Source organism: Pseudorca crassidens, chromosome 13 (assembly GCF_039906515.1).
Source record: "Pseudorca crassidens isolate mPseCra1 chromosome 13, mPseCra1.hap1, whole genome shotgun sequence".
NCBI lineage: Eukaryota > Metazoa > Chordata > Mammalia > Artiodactyla > Delphinidae > Pseudorca > Pseudorca crassidens.
In genome coordinates, this window is record NC_090308.1 from 51,180,823 (window position 1) to 51,193,584 (window position 12,762).

General features: G+C 36.5%; 1 protein-coding gene across 7 annotated transcripts in view; it reads left to right on the top strand.

Annotated features, from left to right (window-relative positions):
- Nucleotides 1–12,762, top strand: part of PDSS2 (decaprenyl diphosphate synthase subunit 2) — a 263,347-nt gene that overhangs the window by 149,095 nt on the left and 101,490 nt on the right. For all 7 annotated transcript variants that reach the window (XR_010933790.1, XM_067702441.1, XM_067702440.1 and 4 more), the window contains one exon: nucleotides 2,718–2,916. Coding sequence is in view for 6 of the 7 variants with exons in the window: in XM_067702441.1 (XP_067558542.1) it covers nucleotides 2,718–2,916 (199 nt within the window). In the remaining variant the exon portion in view is untranslated. The remainder of the gene's footprint in view (nucleotides 1–2,717; nucleotides 2,917–12,762) is intronic.

A 12,762-nucleotide genomic window follows, 5' to 3' on the forward strand; every position in this document is an offset into this window, starting at 1 on the left:
ATTTTATTGCATCTTTATGTAATTACTGTACTGTAGTTGTTAAACAAGTACTACATTTTTTTGAGAGAAGAGTCTCTTATATTTATTATTAGATTGTTTTATATTTATTTGTCTCCTTGTCTAAGGCTGTTATTCTAGGTCAAATGCTTAAATTTGACCTTTAGGTCAAACCCTTTTGTTACTTGGGCCTTTGTTACAGCTTCCTCCACTGATCTCTCCACTTTCACTACCTACTTTTTAATATTTAGGTATATTTTCTGTCTTTCAAGTTACCACAGATAAAAGTTTTGCAAGTTGTTTCCCTACCTTATAACACCATATGTTTTTGCTCAATCCCCCAATAACAGTTTCCTCACTGCCTTTCCAGATTCTACTAAGACTTTGCCATTTCTTCAGCCTTTACCTCTAGCCCCAAACATTCAGACTCAAAGCCATTGACACATATTTTAGGCTTTTTTTGCAACAGCACCCACTCCTAGATATACCAGTTTCTGTATCAGATAGCTATTGCTTCATAGCAAACTATCCTAAGATTTAGTGACTTGAAACAGCCATTTTATTTCTTACATTCTGGGGTCACTAGTGTGACTGCACTGGACGAGCCTTAATGCATAAACACTTAGAAGGCTTTACTTATGTCACGTGTGCTAATGTCTTTTTGGCCAAAGTAAGTCACATGGTGAAGCCCAAAGTTAGGGTGGAGGGGACTACACAGGAGCGTGGAAACGAAGTGGCATGATTCACATGGGGCCATTTGTAACAGATTTCAATGGATTTCTAGCTCTGTATTACTGTGTGCCTTTGGGCAAGTCATTAAACTGTGTACATCAATTTTCTCACCTATAAAAAGAGGTTAGTAATACCTATCATAGGGTGGTTATGAGGTTTAAATTTTACAGTAATTGTTAATTTTTTATGATTATAAAAGTAATACTTTTGTTATAGAAAAGGTACAAACTATAGAAAAGTATAAAAAAGAAAACAAACATCTCTTGAAATCCTGTCTGATACAGTACTATACTATAAGCTCCTCAAGGGCCTTCTCTATTTTAATTACTGCTGTAGATATATATCTTGGTTCTTGTTCTGAAAGATAAGGTCCTTGAAGGAAGAGACCACATTCTATTCATGTCTGTAAATCCCACAGCTTTGCATTTAGGATTAAAAGTAATAATGCATAAAAGTGCTTAACCTAATGTCTGGCACAAGTTATATTCCCACTCAAATTGGAGTTTTATTAGATACCAGTAAGAATTCTCATAAATCTTAAAGTTATACTGAGGACAAAGTATCTAAATGGAACTGTAGAGGGTGGCCCTTACTGGTCAGCTTCTCTCTGGGGAATCCTGGTGACTCGTGGGATAGAGAATGGGGAATGGTAGAGAGAAGAAAGGTGTCAGGATCTGCTTATGGATCACAAACTACTTGGTGGAAAGGCCTCTAATAAAAACTTCATTCAAGTGTCTTTGCGAGGGTGCTTGATATGAAGTTACACCAAACCCTCAGCTGCATTTGCCACAGTTTCTGTCTTCAGCTTCATGATGTTTCCCTGAGTTTGAAGCATTCAGCTAACAATGGCAAGGCAGAGACACCAGAAACGTACACATGATTTCCATGACAAACTGGTAATACTAGTGGGGCCACTTTGTGTTGCTATATGGGTATATGCAGCAACACAAATTGGAATGCTGTGGAACCTGTCCCCTGCTAGCAGAGTCACCCCAAAAGAATGGAGAGATCAGTGATCATCAGTCATCCAGCTGGTATAATACTGAATTGCTTCAAAACCAACTCATAATTGATGCCAAGTAAAAGTACCATGTACCCATTAAAATATGGCATGATTGAAAAAAAGTGCATTTGAAACCTTCAAAAAGAAACCCCACGAAGCTTCAAAATGCTAAGTGAAATAAGTCAGAGAAAGACAAATACTGTATGGTTTCACTTATATGTGGGATATAAAACAAAACAAAACAAAACCAAAAACTGAACTCATAGATACAGAGAACAGATTGGTGGCTGTCAGAGGTTGGGGTCAGGGGGCGGGTGGAGGGTGGGAAGGGAGACAAAATGGGTGAAGGTGGTCAAAAGGCACGAACTTCTAGTTATTTTAAAAAGAAAAGCCATGAAGATATAATGTACTGGGGATATAATGCATAAATGGTGACTGTGTATTTGTAAGTTGCTAAGACAGTAGATCTTCTCATCACAAGAAAAAAAAATTTGTGACTATATGTGGTGACAGATGTTAACTAGGCTTACGGTGGTGTTCATTTTGCAATACAGCCCTCCCTTGATATCCACGGGGAATTGGTTCCAGGACCCACTTCAGATACCAAAATCCACGGATGCTCAAGGCCCATAGCCGGTCCTCCATATCTGTGGTTCCACATCTGCAAATTCAACCAACCTCAGATTGTATAATACCTAAGTGTTTATTGAAAATATCCTCATGTAAATGGACTCACACAGTTCAATCCCGTGTTGTTCAAAGGTCAGCTGTATGTACAAATACCATATCATTATGTTGTACACCTGAAACTAATATAATGTTATATGTCAGTTATATCTCAATAGAAAAAAACTTCATGAAAAAGGAATAATCTTAAAAAAGAGACACTAATCTATAAAATATTTTGTTGTTGAAAACTGAAGTCTGACATTAGTGATAAGTTGGTATTCTTTATACTCAGACAAGTCTTACCTTTATGTTTTAGTCAAAGAAGTTTGGCAGAGATCACAGAACTTATCCATACTGCTCTCCTTGTACATCGTGGGATAGTAAATTTAGATGAATTGCAATCTTCTGATGGGCCACTGAAAGACATGCAGTTTGGAAATAAAATAGCTATCCTGAGTGGAGACTTTCTTCTAGCAAATGCCTGCAATGGACTAGCTCTGCTTCAGAACACCAAGGTAAAACTGGGCAGGGTTTGCTTGTATCTGGATGGCCTTTGGTTGACTGCAGGAGCCACAGAGGTCTGGACACCCTGCTGCCTCAACTCCCCACACATAGATGCTCAGTAAAATTGTGATGATGACAATGACGTTGATGGCAGTGTCAACACCAGTTAAAACTGGTAAATGCTAGGAAAGAGTTTTGAAATTAATTTCTGTTTTTTTCTGATTACAGATGGGATTATTTGTTAATTATAGGGTAGTGTTAAATATTCAATATAAAGATATAAATAAATATTACCTATCATCTCACTATCCAGAAATAATCACTGTTGGTTAATATTTTCATGTATTTCCTTTCAGTCTTTTTTTGTTTGTTTATTCATACATTTATATATGTGGATTTGGGGGTAACATAAGTGAGAACTTACATGTGCAAGATTTTTTTTAATCCTGCCTATTTTCTCTCATGGCATATATGATGTGGGCATTTTCCCATGTCATTAACTTTTTTCATAAACTTTCTAATGGTTGCACAATATTCAATTATTTAGATGCAATATTGTTTATTTAAGAAGTTCCTTGGGCTTCCCTGGTGGCGCAGTGGTTGAGAGTCTACCTTCCGATGCACAGGACACGGGTTCGTGCCCTGGTCCGGGAAGATCCCACATGCCGTGGAGCGGCTGGGCCCGTGAGCCATGGCCGCTGAGCCCGCGCGTCTGGAGCCTGTGCTCCGCAACAGGAGAGACCACAACAGTGAGAGGCCCACGTACCACACACACACAAAAAAAGTTGAATATGAGGGACTTCCCTGGTGGTCCAGTGGTTAAGACTTCGCCTTCCAGTGAAGGGGTGTGTGTTCAATTGCTGGTCAGGGAGCTAAGATGTCACATGCCTCACGGCCAAAAAACCAAAACGTAAAACAGAAGCAATATTGTAATAAATTCAATAAAGACTTTAAAAAAAAAGCTGAACATGAAAGATAAAATTGTTAGTTTACAATATTAATACAGGTACAAATTTAGGTGAAACACATACAGTGTTGTGATAAAAATGACCGTCTTACTATCTTGAGAAATCTATGGAGGACTTGGAACTGGTTGAGGCACACCCATAATTCATAATTGCATCGAAACAAACATCAACATTCTACTAATTGAAATAGAAGCTATTGTTACAAAAATTTACAAATATCCCTATAGTCAGACTCTCTGGACTACAAGATTTGGGGGATATAGCTGATATTGAGTATAAAACTATATAGTTCAGCACCACAATATGTGCCTTCTCTCTTTGTTGCCTGTCATCAATCAGATTTTAGAAATCTTTATACCCAACAATGGTATTGAACTTTGTTATAAATGGCTCATCAAAGTTTTGGTGACATTTTGTTCAAAATCAAGTGGAAATCTGAAATCAAGTGTTCAACAACTGAAACACCCAATGAAGCTTTTATAGAACTGCAATTAATGAAAACAAAATTTCCATTGGAATTTTTCCCTACAGAAGGAAAGAAGGAATTGAACAACATAAATGGTAAGAACTCAAATGCTCTACAAGATTAAAATCTGCAATTCTGTACTTCTGATTGGGAATATTTCATCTTGCAGGAAGAATCTTTTGGTGGTGCTCCTATTTTGAATAAATTATACACATACATGAATGAAATGAAATTGAGAAGGCCTAGACTTTGCAGCATCTAATTTTGGCAAAACATTCAAAAGAATCATAGAGTCAATTTATTTGACAAGTTTTATCTTTTAAAAATATTTGTCAAAGGAAAGTACTCTGAAGGAAGCAAGAAGACAGTACCTTGAAAATATTTGGGGTGGAATAGTTACACTTTTCAATGTGAAAAAAAAATTAGAACTGAGTGTCTCTTCCATTTAGAAAATTTGCTCTGAGCTTACCAAGTAACTCAGAACCTGTAGAAAGAGCATCTTTCTCAATTAAAAATATTATGGTCTACCAATAAGAATCAATTAAAATATCAGTAATTTCAAATTAATTAATTATAAAATGCAACTGTGAAGAGTATTGCTAGCAGTTTTATTTTTAAATGCCATATTTTTACAGACACATCCTTCAGAAAAATGCCAGTGACACAATATTAGAGACAGATATTGCTAAGAAACAAAGTATGTGAATATGTACCAAGAATAATTATTCTACTGACTATTTTTTAATATTCAGATTATCAATATAAAGAAGTTTTTTTATTTTATTTTAATGTACATGGATATATGTTATTTTATTTCTTTTGAAATTTTATTTTTGAAAATGGTTTTTGAACAGAACTAGTTAACAAGTCCCCCAGTATAATAAAATCAATTGTTAGTTAATAAATACCAGTTTCAAAAAGTACAAAATTTTAATTATTTTAGCACTCCCTTTTACTCTCACATGGCCCAGTTCGGATGATAAATTGTATAGTGTCACCACTTTAAAGACGTTTCTCAGAAGTTATTTGAAATCCTTCTGCTTACATCCTATTGGCTAGAATTTAATGATATGGTCACACCTAGCTGTCAGGGAGACTAAGAAATGTAAACGATCGCAAGGTTGCCATGTGCCCAACCAAAAATCCGGAAGATGCAGAGAATAGATACTGGGAGACAAGTAGCATTCTGCCCTACCTTCCCATCCCACTTTTGGCTAGCACATATTTTCATAAGACAGACCTGCTGGTTTTAGGGAGAAAATAGTATGGTACCTTTAATATATAGTTTATATTCATCTGAAAAGGAAGCTAAAGAAGGAAATGAATTGGCCGTATAAAATGGAATAATAGGGGCTTCCCTGGTGGCACAGTGGTTGAGAGTCCGTCTGCCGATGCAGGGGACACGGGTTCGTGCCCCGGTCCGGGAAGATACCACATGCCGCAGAGTGGCTGGGCCCGTGAGCCATGGCCGCTGAGCCTGCGCATCCGGAGCCTGTGCTCCGCAACGGGAGAGGCCACAACAGTGAGAGGCCCACGTACCGCAAAAAAAAATTAAAAATAAAATGGAATAATAAATAATCTCAGTTGACTTGGGAGCCACTCTCTGACTGCATTGTCCAACTTCCCTCTTCACCATACCTGCTATGGTCTGTGTTGAACTTTGGGTCTTGGAGAAGGAGGAAGCCTCAGAAAGTACAGGTCTGGTATGGTTTCTGGGTGCGTTGAGCTGCAGATGACTAGCCACACACACTGGCCACTCATGGTTTAGACCCACATACCTGAGAGGAAGAGATGTTACGGACATACTAACTAGGTCCACATTTCAGTAATTAGCCCTCAGCCTGGCCCCTACCATTAAAAAAGAAAAAAAAAAAGCTTATTGCCTTCAGACAAATTTATATCTGTTTGCTCTGATCATCAGATCTAACTCACTTAAGCTATTCTGATGAAATGTTATATAAGGTTAAGATGATGGTACAAATATTAAGTACAAATATTATTAACATGCTATAATGACACAAACAAGTATTCACTTGTGTTAACCACTTTATGGGAATAATATTTAATATGTTCCTTTTTCTTAGCTAGCTTGTATCATTCACACATTCTTTCTTTCAGTGTGGTTCAAGTTCAGAGAAAATGGAGGCTTTGTTCCCATCAAAATCAAATCAGATTCACAGCCGGTGAAATCCACTCCTGGTGTTTTGCATTCAGAAGCATCACTATAAATGTTCCAGAGTCTAAGACCTCCACCATCTGCTCCATTAGGCACTGGATTTCAGTAGCACTACTTGGTTTACTCCCCCCACCCCCCAAAAAAAGCTTAGAATATCCAAGCAACGGTTCAGCCTGAAGCTTCTCCTTGGAATAAGAATGATCAGGCATTCCCTTCCCCTCCAGTGAGCCCTGTACCTTCACGGTCTGTGCACAGGTTTGCACCTTTAGATTTGCATTTTATCAACCTTTGTCTGGTGAGGAATTTTTTTCCTTTTTAAACCATGGTATGTTTTTTTCTGACTTTGATAGTTGTGTGTTAAATTGAAGCCTTTATTCTACACAACCCTGTTCATCCAAAACATGGATCTTTTGCACATTGTTCTTCAAAGGGTCATTGAAGGCTCTACAAGGTCAATTTCAAAAGATGCTTCACTGGCTCACTTTTTGTGAAAGACCTTGACTACCATGTCCAGGGGTCCATAATTGATCTTCTACAAATCTGGGCTTTTTGTAGCCCTCTTTTAATCATAATAGATGATTTCCAAATCATGTGAACAGTATTTTAAACTGAGTAGATTGTAAGGGGTAACTAAAATGCTTTATCAAAGAATTTTCTTTGATAAAGCAAATCTCCCATATTCAGAGCCAGTTCCTTTCATTTAAATACATGGCAATATTCCCCTTAGAATATTTTTTTTAAGGAAAGTAAAGTTTTATCTCAGAAGAGGAATAATTTTATTAAATGAGTTCCCAGAAGCTTAAGTTAAGTATAATACTAACTACTAAAAGGGGGGTTTTGAAGGGGAAGAAGAGGTGACGATAAATAAGCTCTCTACATATGGTTAATATCTTGGTAAAGTTAGATTCTATTTAATGATGTTTTAATTTTCTTTTATAAGAAAGAAAAATTGTCGGCAATAGCAACATAAATAGAGGCCACAGAAATAAGGGAGCAGGTAGAACATAACACAGAATTGTTGCGTATAGTTTTCTGTTTCTCCACAGTAACTGTCTGCTTTTTCTTTGAGGGTGTATATTTAACTTGGTAGTTAAAATTAGCATATTTGTAGCAACTTTAATTTTTTATGACTTACTCATTCTACCAATTTCCCATTTTCTTTTGCTACTGAATTCTTGTCTGAATTTCTATATTATGTGTTTATCACTGTACTTCTGCTGGGACAGGCCATTAGATGAAGTATTCTGCAGTCATATGAAATTCAGAGCTGTTTTATAATTGCCAAGGGTAAAATTAGCAAAGTCAATTATTCTCCCTTTGGCTTTTCCCTGAAGATATTAGGGGTCTTCAAGGTAATTGCCTTAGGTAACACTTAGATTTTTAAATATCTCTAAGTATAGAAATTGGTATATTAATCCTCTGATAATTGTCTTCTTACTGTTATAGCTGTAGTCACGTACGTGTGAATTAACAAGATTTTGAATTCAGTAGTGAGTTTAAAAATTAATGCTTGAGTTATCATTCATTTTCAATTTTCGGACCTAAGGGCAACTTTTTATTTTAGTACTTCACTACATAAAGACCCTGAACTAAGAGACCTCAGATGCCTCTTTTTAAGCTGTAAATTCCCTGACTCCATTGAAATAAATTGCTCTATGTTGTGTTCATGCAGAACATCACTGAATGCTGAAATGATGGGGTCATGCCAGAATCTAAAATTTTAGTGTTTGAGCATCAAGCTATCAATGAGACACACTGAATAACTGGGGAAAAATCATAACATGGAAAAGCACTATAATTTAGAAATCTGGCTGACCATTAGAGCTTTTCCCTCGTCTCTGTGTTTACTTGTAGACTGGATTTGTATTTTAAGATTAAGCCACAGTGTAAATAAGACTGTGCATATTATTATTTGTCATCTATTTTTAAAAAAAAAAACATAGTGTTTTATATGTACAGTGATGACCCTAGTATCTAAAGAATTTAATTCACCATGTTATTTTTTTAATCTTTGTAGTGATTTTCATTTAATGGACCTATGATTATACATCTGTGAGTTAGTTAGTTCTGGGGTCTTGTCTAAACATCCCAGAACATTGTCATGATGTCACTCCTGGGAGCCATTCTATTAAGCATTAGTGATTTATATTTCTAAATAACCAGTGGCACAGATGTAGTCCTTGCATAACTGATGTATTCTCTTATGTTAACTTTGTTTTCCAAAAGGTATAAATATGTTGTTTACAAGGAATAATTTTGTTTGTATAAATATGCTCAATTTATGCATATAAATCTCCTTTTATACCTCCTTTTATATAATCTCCTTTTATATAATATATCTATATATTTTAATAAAGCAGCTGCTATTGGTTATTTGATGTTTTTCTTATCTGTTATATTGTTTACTTTCAAGTTCATGTTGAAAAGTGAAACCTGAAAACATACTATGTCATATGAAATTTAAGTTTTTCTCTGTCATATTTATTTAAAATAGACATTATTGTGACCTTGTGTGTTTACAGTCTTGTCATAAGTATTTTACCTGTGGAAATTATTGAATTAATTGCTTTCATCCTCTTTAGTTTGACACCCATGATTAATGTTCTTTTCTTCATATGACCCAGTCAAGGGTAGATTTTCATGACTAGAGTAAATATGTGCAGAACGTAAGTGGGGTGTCATATGTTGTAACGATAAAGGAAACTATCTCCATATCAGAGAAGTCAAAATACTATTTTAAAATTACAATTTCAAAATCCCCAAAATAATTTTTCCAGCTTTTTTCTTATCACATGCTAACATAGCCACATATTAAACAGACACTGTATTTATATTCTGAGTCTGCTTCCGTGTATTTAAAGTGAAAGTGATAAATGTTTGAGATGTGTGCTAGAAATAAGAAGACAGGGACTTCCCTGGTGGTGCAATGGTTAAGAGTATGCCTGCCAGGGCAGGGAACTTGGATTCAAGCCCTGGTCTGGGAAGATCCCACATGCCGTAGAGCAACTAAGCCTGTGTGCCACAACTACTGAGCCTGCACTCTAGAGCCCGCGAGCCACAACTACTGAGCCTGCGTGCCGCAACTATTGAAGCCCATGCGCCTAGAGCCCATGCCCTGCAACAAGTGAAGCCACTGCAATGAGAAGCCCGCACACCGCAATGAAGAGCAGCCCCCGCTCTCCGCAGCTAGAGAAAGCCCACACGCAGCAACGGAGACCCAACACAGCCTTAAATCAATAAATTTTTTAAAAAGGCAAAATATTATGTTCTTTTAAAATGTATTATCTCATTAAAACCTTGAACTTTACCCTTGTGGTGCCATAAAACAATGGAATGAAGTATCTTTTTGTCATAGGAAGGTCAAATGCCATCATGCAAAATGGACACTTCTCTGAGTGTCTGTGTCAAACCAGAAACCTGAAGACAAGAAAAAAAGAGCAAGAGAAGCATTTCTTCCATATGCCTGGCATTTAAAGAAACCCATTTTTTAAAAAGTCTGTGTACTGGGCTTCCCTGGTGGCGCAGTGGTTGAGAGTCCGCCTGCCGATGCGGGGGACACGGGTTCGTGCCCCCGTCTGGGAAGATCCCACATGCCGTGGAGCGGCTGGGCCCGTGAGCCATGGCTGCTGAGCCTGCGCGTCTGGAGCCTGTGCTCTGCAACGGGAGAGACCACAACAGTGAGAGTCCCGCGTACCGCAAAAAAAAAAAAAAAAAGAAGTCTGTGTTCTACAAAAATACACCCTCTGACATGGGTACAGTTGAACCACACACCGTGGTTGGCCATGAGAGGTAGAAACATACTGATTATGGCAATCTCATTGTATACTTTGGCAACCTCAATTTTGTAAATCCCTTTTCCCACTTTCTAGAAGTAAAATTAATTAAACCAGCTTTTTTTTCCCCTCCAATTTCACTGACATAAATTGCTATTTCTCCAAAGCCAGAGAGAGAAAAAAATGTATTTTCCAGCTTGAGTTATTCAGTACTCTTCTTTTGCCTTTCTAATGATTTTACTCAAGGAATTTCCTGAGTTCAGAGTTTACAAAGTACTAGGCAGATGAACAGCTGATTACTTCCTCTTCATCCTCAGCCACCTGACCCCAGTCTCTTCTCCAACCATCATTTCTTCACCCAGTAGACTTGTACACAGTGCCCCTTTCTTTGTCTCTTACTGTTCACAACTCAGTTCATTTCACCTTAGACAGTCTCCAAAATGTATACACATCCTCTTCAGCTGTTTTCCACCAGATTTTCATTCTTCTTTTACCTGTTGTTTCAGAAAAATTGCCAAAAAAAAAAAATTTTTTTTTAAAGAAAAAAAAATTGCCATCCACCATTTTGCCTTCTCTCTGCTTTTTTCAAGAGGAAAAATAAACGAAGAAACTTGGAGTTGAAGAACACAGAGTAAAGCTTGGTATACTCTTGTGTTAAGAAAAAGGAAAATTATAATTAGAAATGAGATAGGCATAGGAAAGAACCAGTGTCTCTACCCTTATTCTCTTATTAAACCAAATTTCCCTGCAACCATCAACATTTAAAGATCATTTTAAAAATGTTTCCTATTTAGTTTTGTTTTCCAATTTTGTTTAGTTGCAAGTATTATAAGATTGTGGTTTTCAATCTTATTTTTAATTACAAGTATATGGTATTTCTAATATTATGGGCTAACTAAGCTTTTGTGGGCTTCCCTGGGAACCTAGCCATCATTTATAGCCTTTTATTTTAGGAAAATGTAGTATAAGCTCCAAAAAAATTTACTTATAGATGAAATTCCAAAATGCAGTGCATTTGTAATCTGGTGCCTGCTATATTAAATTAAGACTGAATTTGAACACCATAAGCAAAAGAAAATTTAAGAGCATCCAAAAGGATCCACGTGACTGCTTTTCATTACTTTTATTGATATAGCTTTGGTTTTAGCATTTCCATCATTTTCCTCTGAGTTGTAAATACTCAACGAAAAATTTCACTTTAAGCCAAAGTTGGCTTACAGGGCCTTAACCCAGGAGCAAATTTTATTTATTTAGCAATAGTGATTGGGGAAGAGCCCTTTTCCGGCAGCTAATGACCTACTGGAGGACTTGTGTGCCCAAGGCAAAGCTGAAGGCCATTAGCCCAGCAGGTCATTAACTGACAAATGCCTGACCCTGAGGTCATTTCTGATATTGTAAACTGTGAAAACATTAAAGTGGGTTTGTTAGAAAGTATGGCTATGCCAAGGAACTTTGTTTTTAAGAATTTTGGAAAATGCATTAAGTTGTTTGTTGTTATTCATGTGGCTTAATCGTCTTTGTTCTTTGTTCAGGTCAGTCAGATATCAGTAAACATCAAAACTATACTGTGTGTCTGTGTTCAATCTTTAGTTTTTAAAGGACAGTTTCTCTGTTTAGAATATCAGATTAACTACTTCATTACTAAGCAGCTACACTCTTGTGGATCACTTATGTTTTCATCATATGTTGAGCTTTATAGCACTTACCTATTTTATATTCCTCAGTGATGACATATAAAGCTACAAAGAGTCATGGAAATAGCCCTGAAGTAGAAGTCTGTAGACCTAGTTCCTATCCCTACCTTTTTTTTTTAATTCGCCATTTAACATTGGACAGCTCATTTTATCTCTTAGAATTCCAGTTGAGATCTTTTCCTCCATATTGTTTATCTAATGTGTTAATATTCCATTTTTGAAATGAAATTAGAAACTTCATAATGTAGAATATTTAATAGTTATTAAAATTACTACCAAACATTAAGAAAAAACACCTTATATTTTTGAGTATTTACTATGAGCAGGCACTGTTGTGTTTTTTTTGCGTATTAACCCATTTAATCTCTTCTGAGACAGAGGAAAGGGTTAAATAATTTCCTCGTGGTAATAAATGGTAGAGCTGCTGCCTGAATCCAGGCAGTCCGGCTCTGAAATCCTCGTGCTTAACTAAAGTAGAAGACAAACCAACAAAGAACCATGATGCCTTTTTTGCCAGCAGTTTTGCAGTTACAGATACAGGAATTTATAATATCTTAAACAACTAGTGGTTTTTAAATATTGGAATAAACAATACAAACATCAATAGGGCTTTATAAAACATTTTAGAGAAATAACTACTAAGCAAAGGCAACTTGTTTTCTTAGTTTCCTCATCTACAAAATAAAGGCAGCATTATTTCCATCCCCTACCTCCTTGCCAGTGCCAATAGTCTACAGTTCTGAGTGTTGTAAGAAAGACTGTAAAGGTACAATATATAAC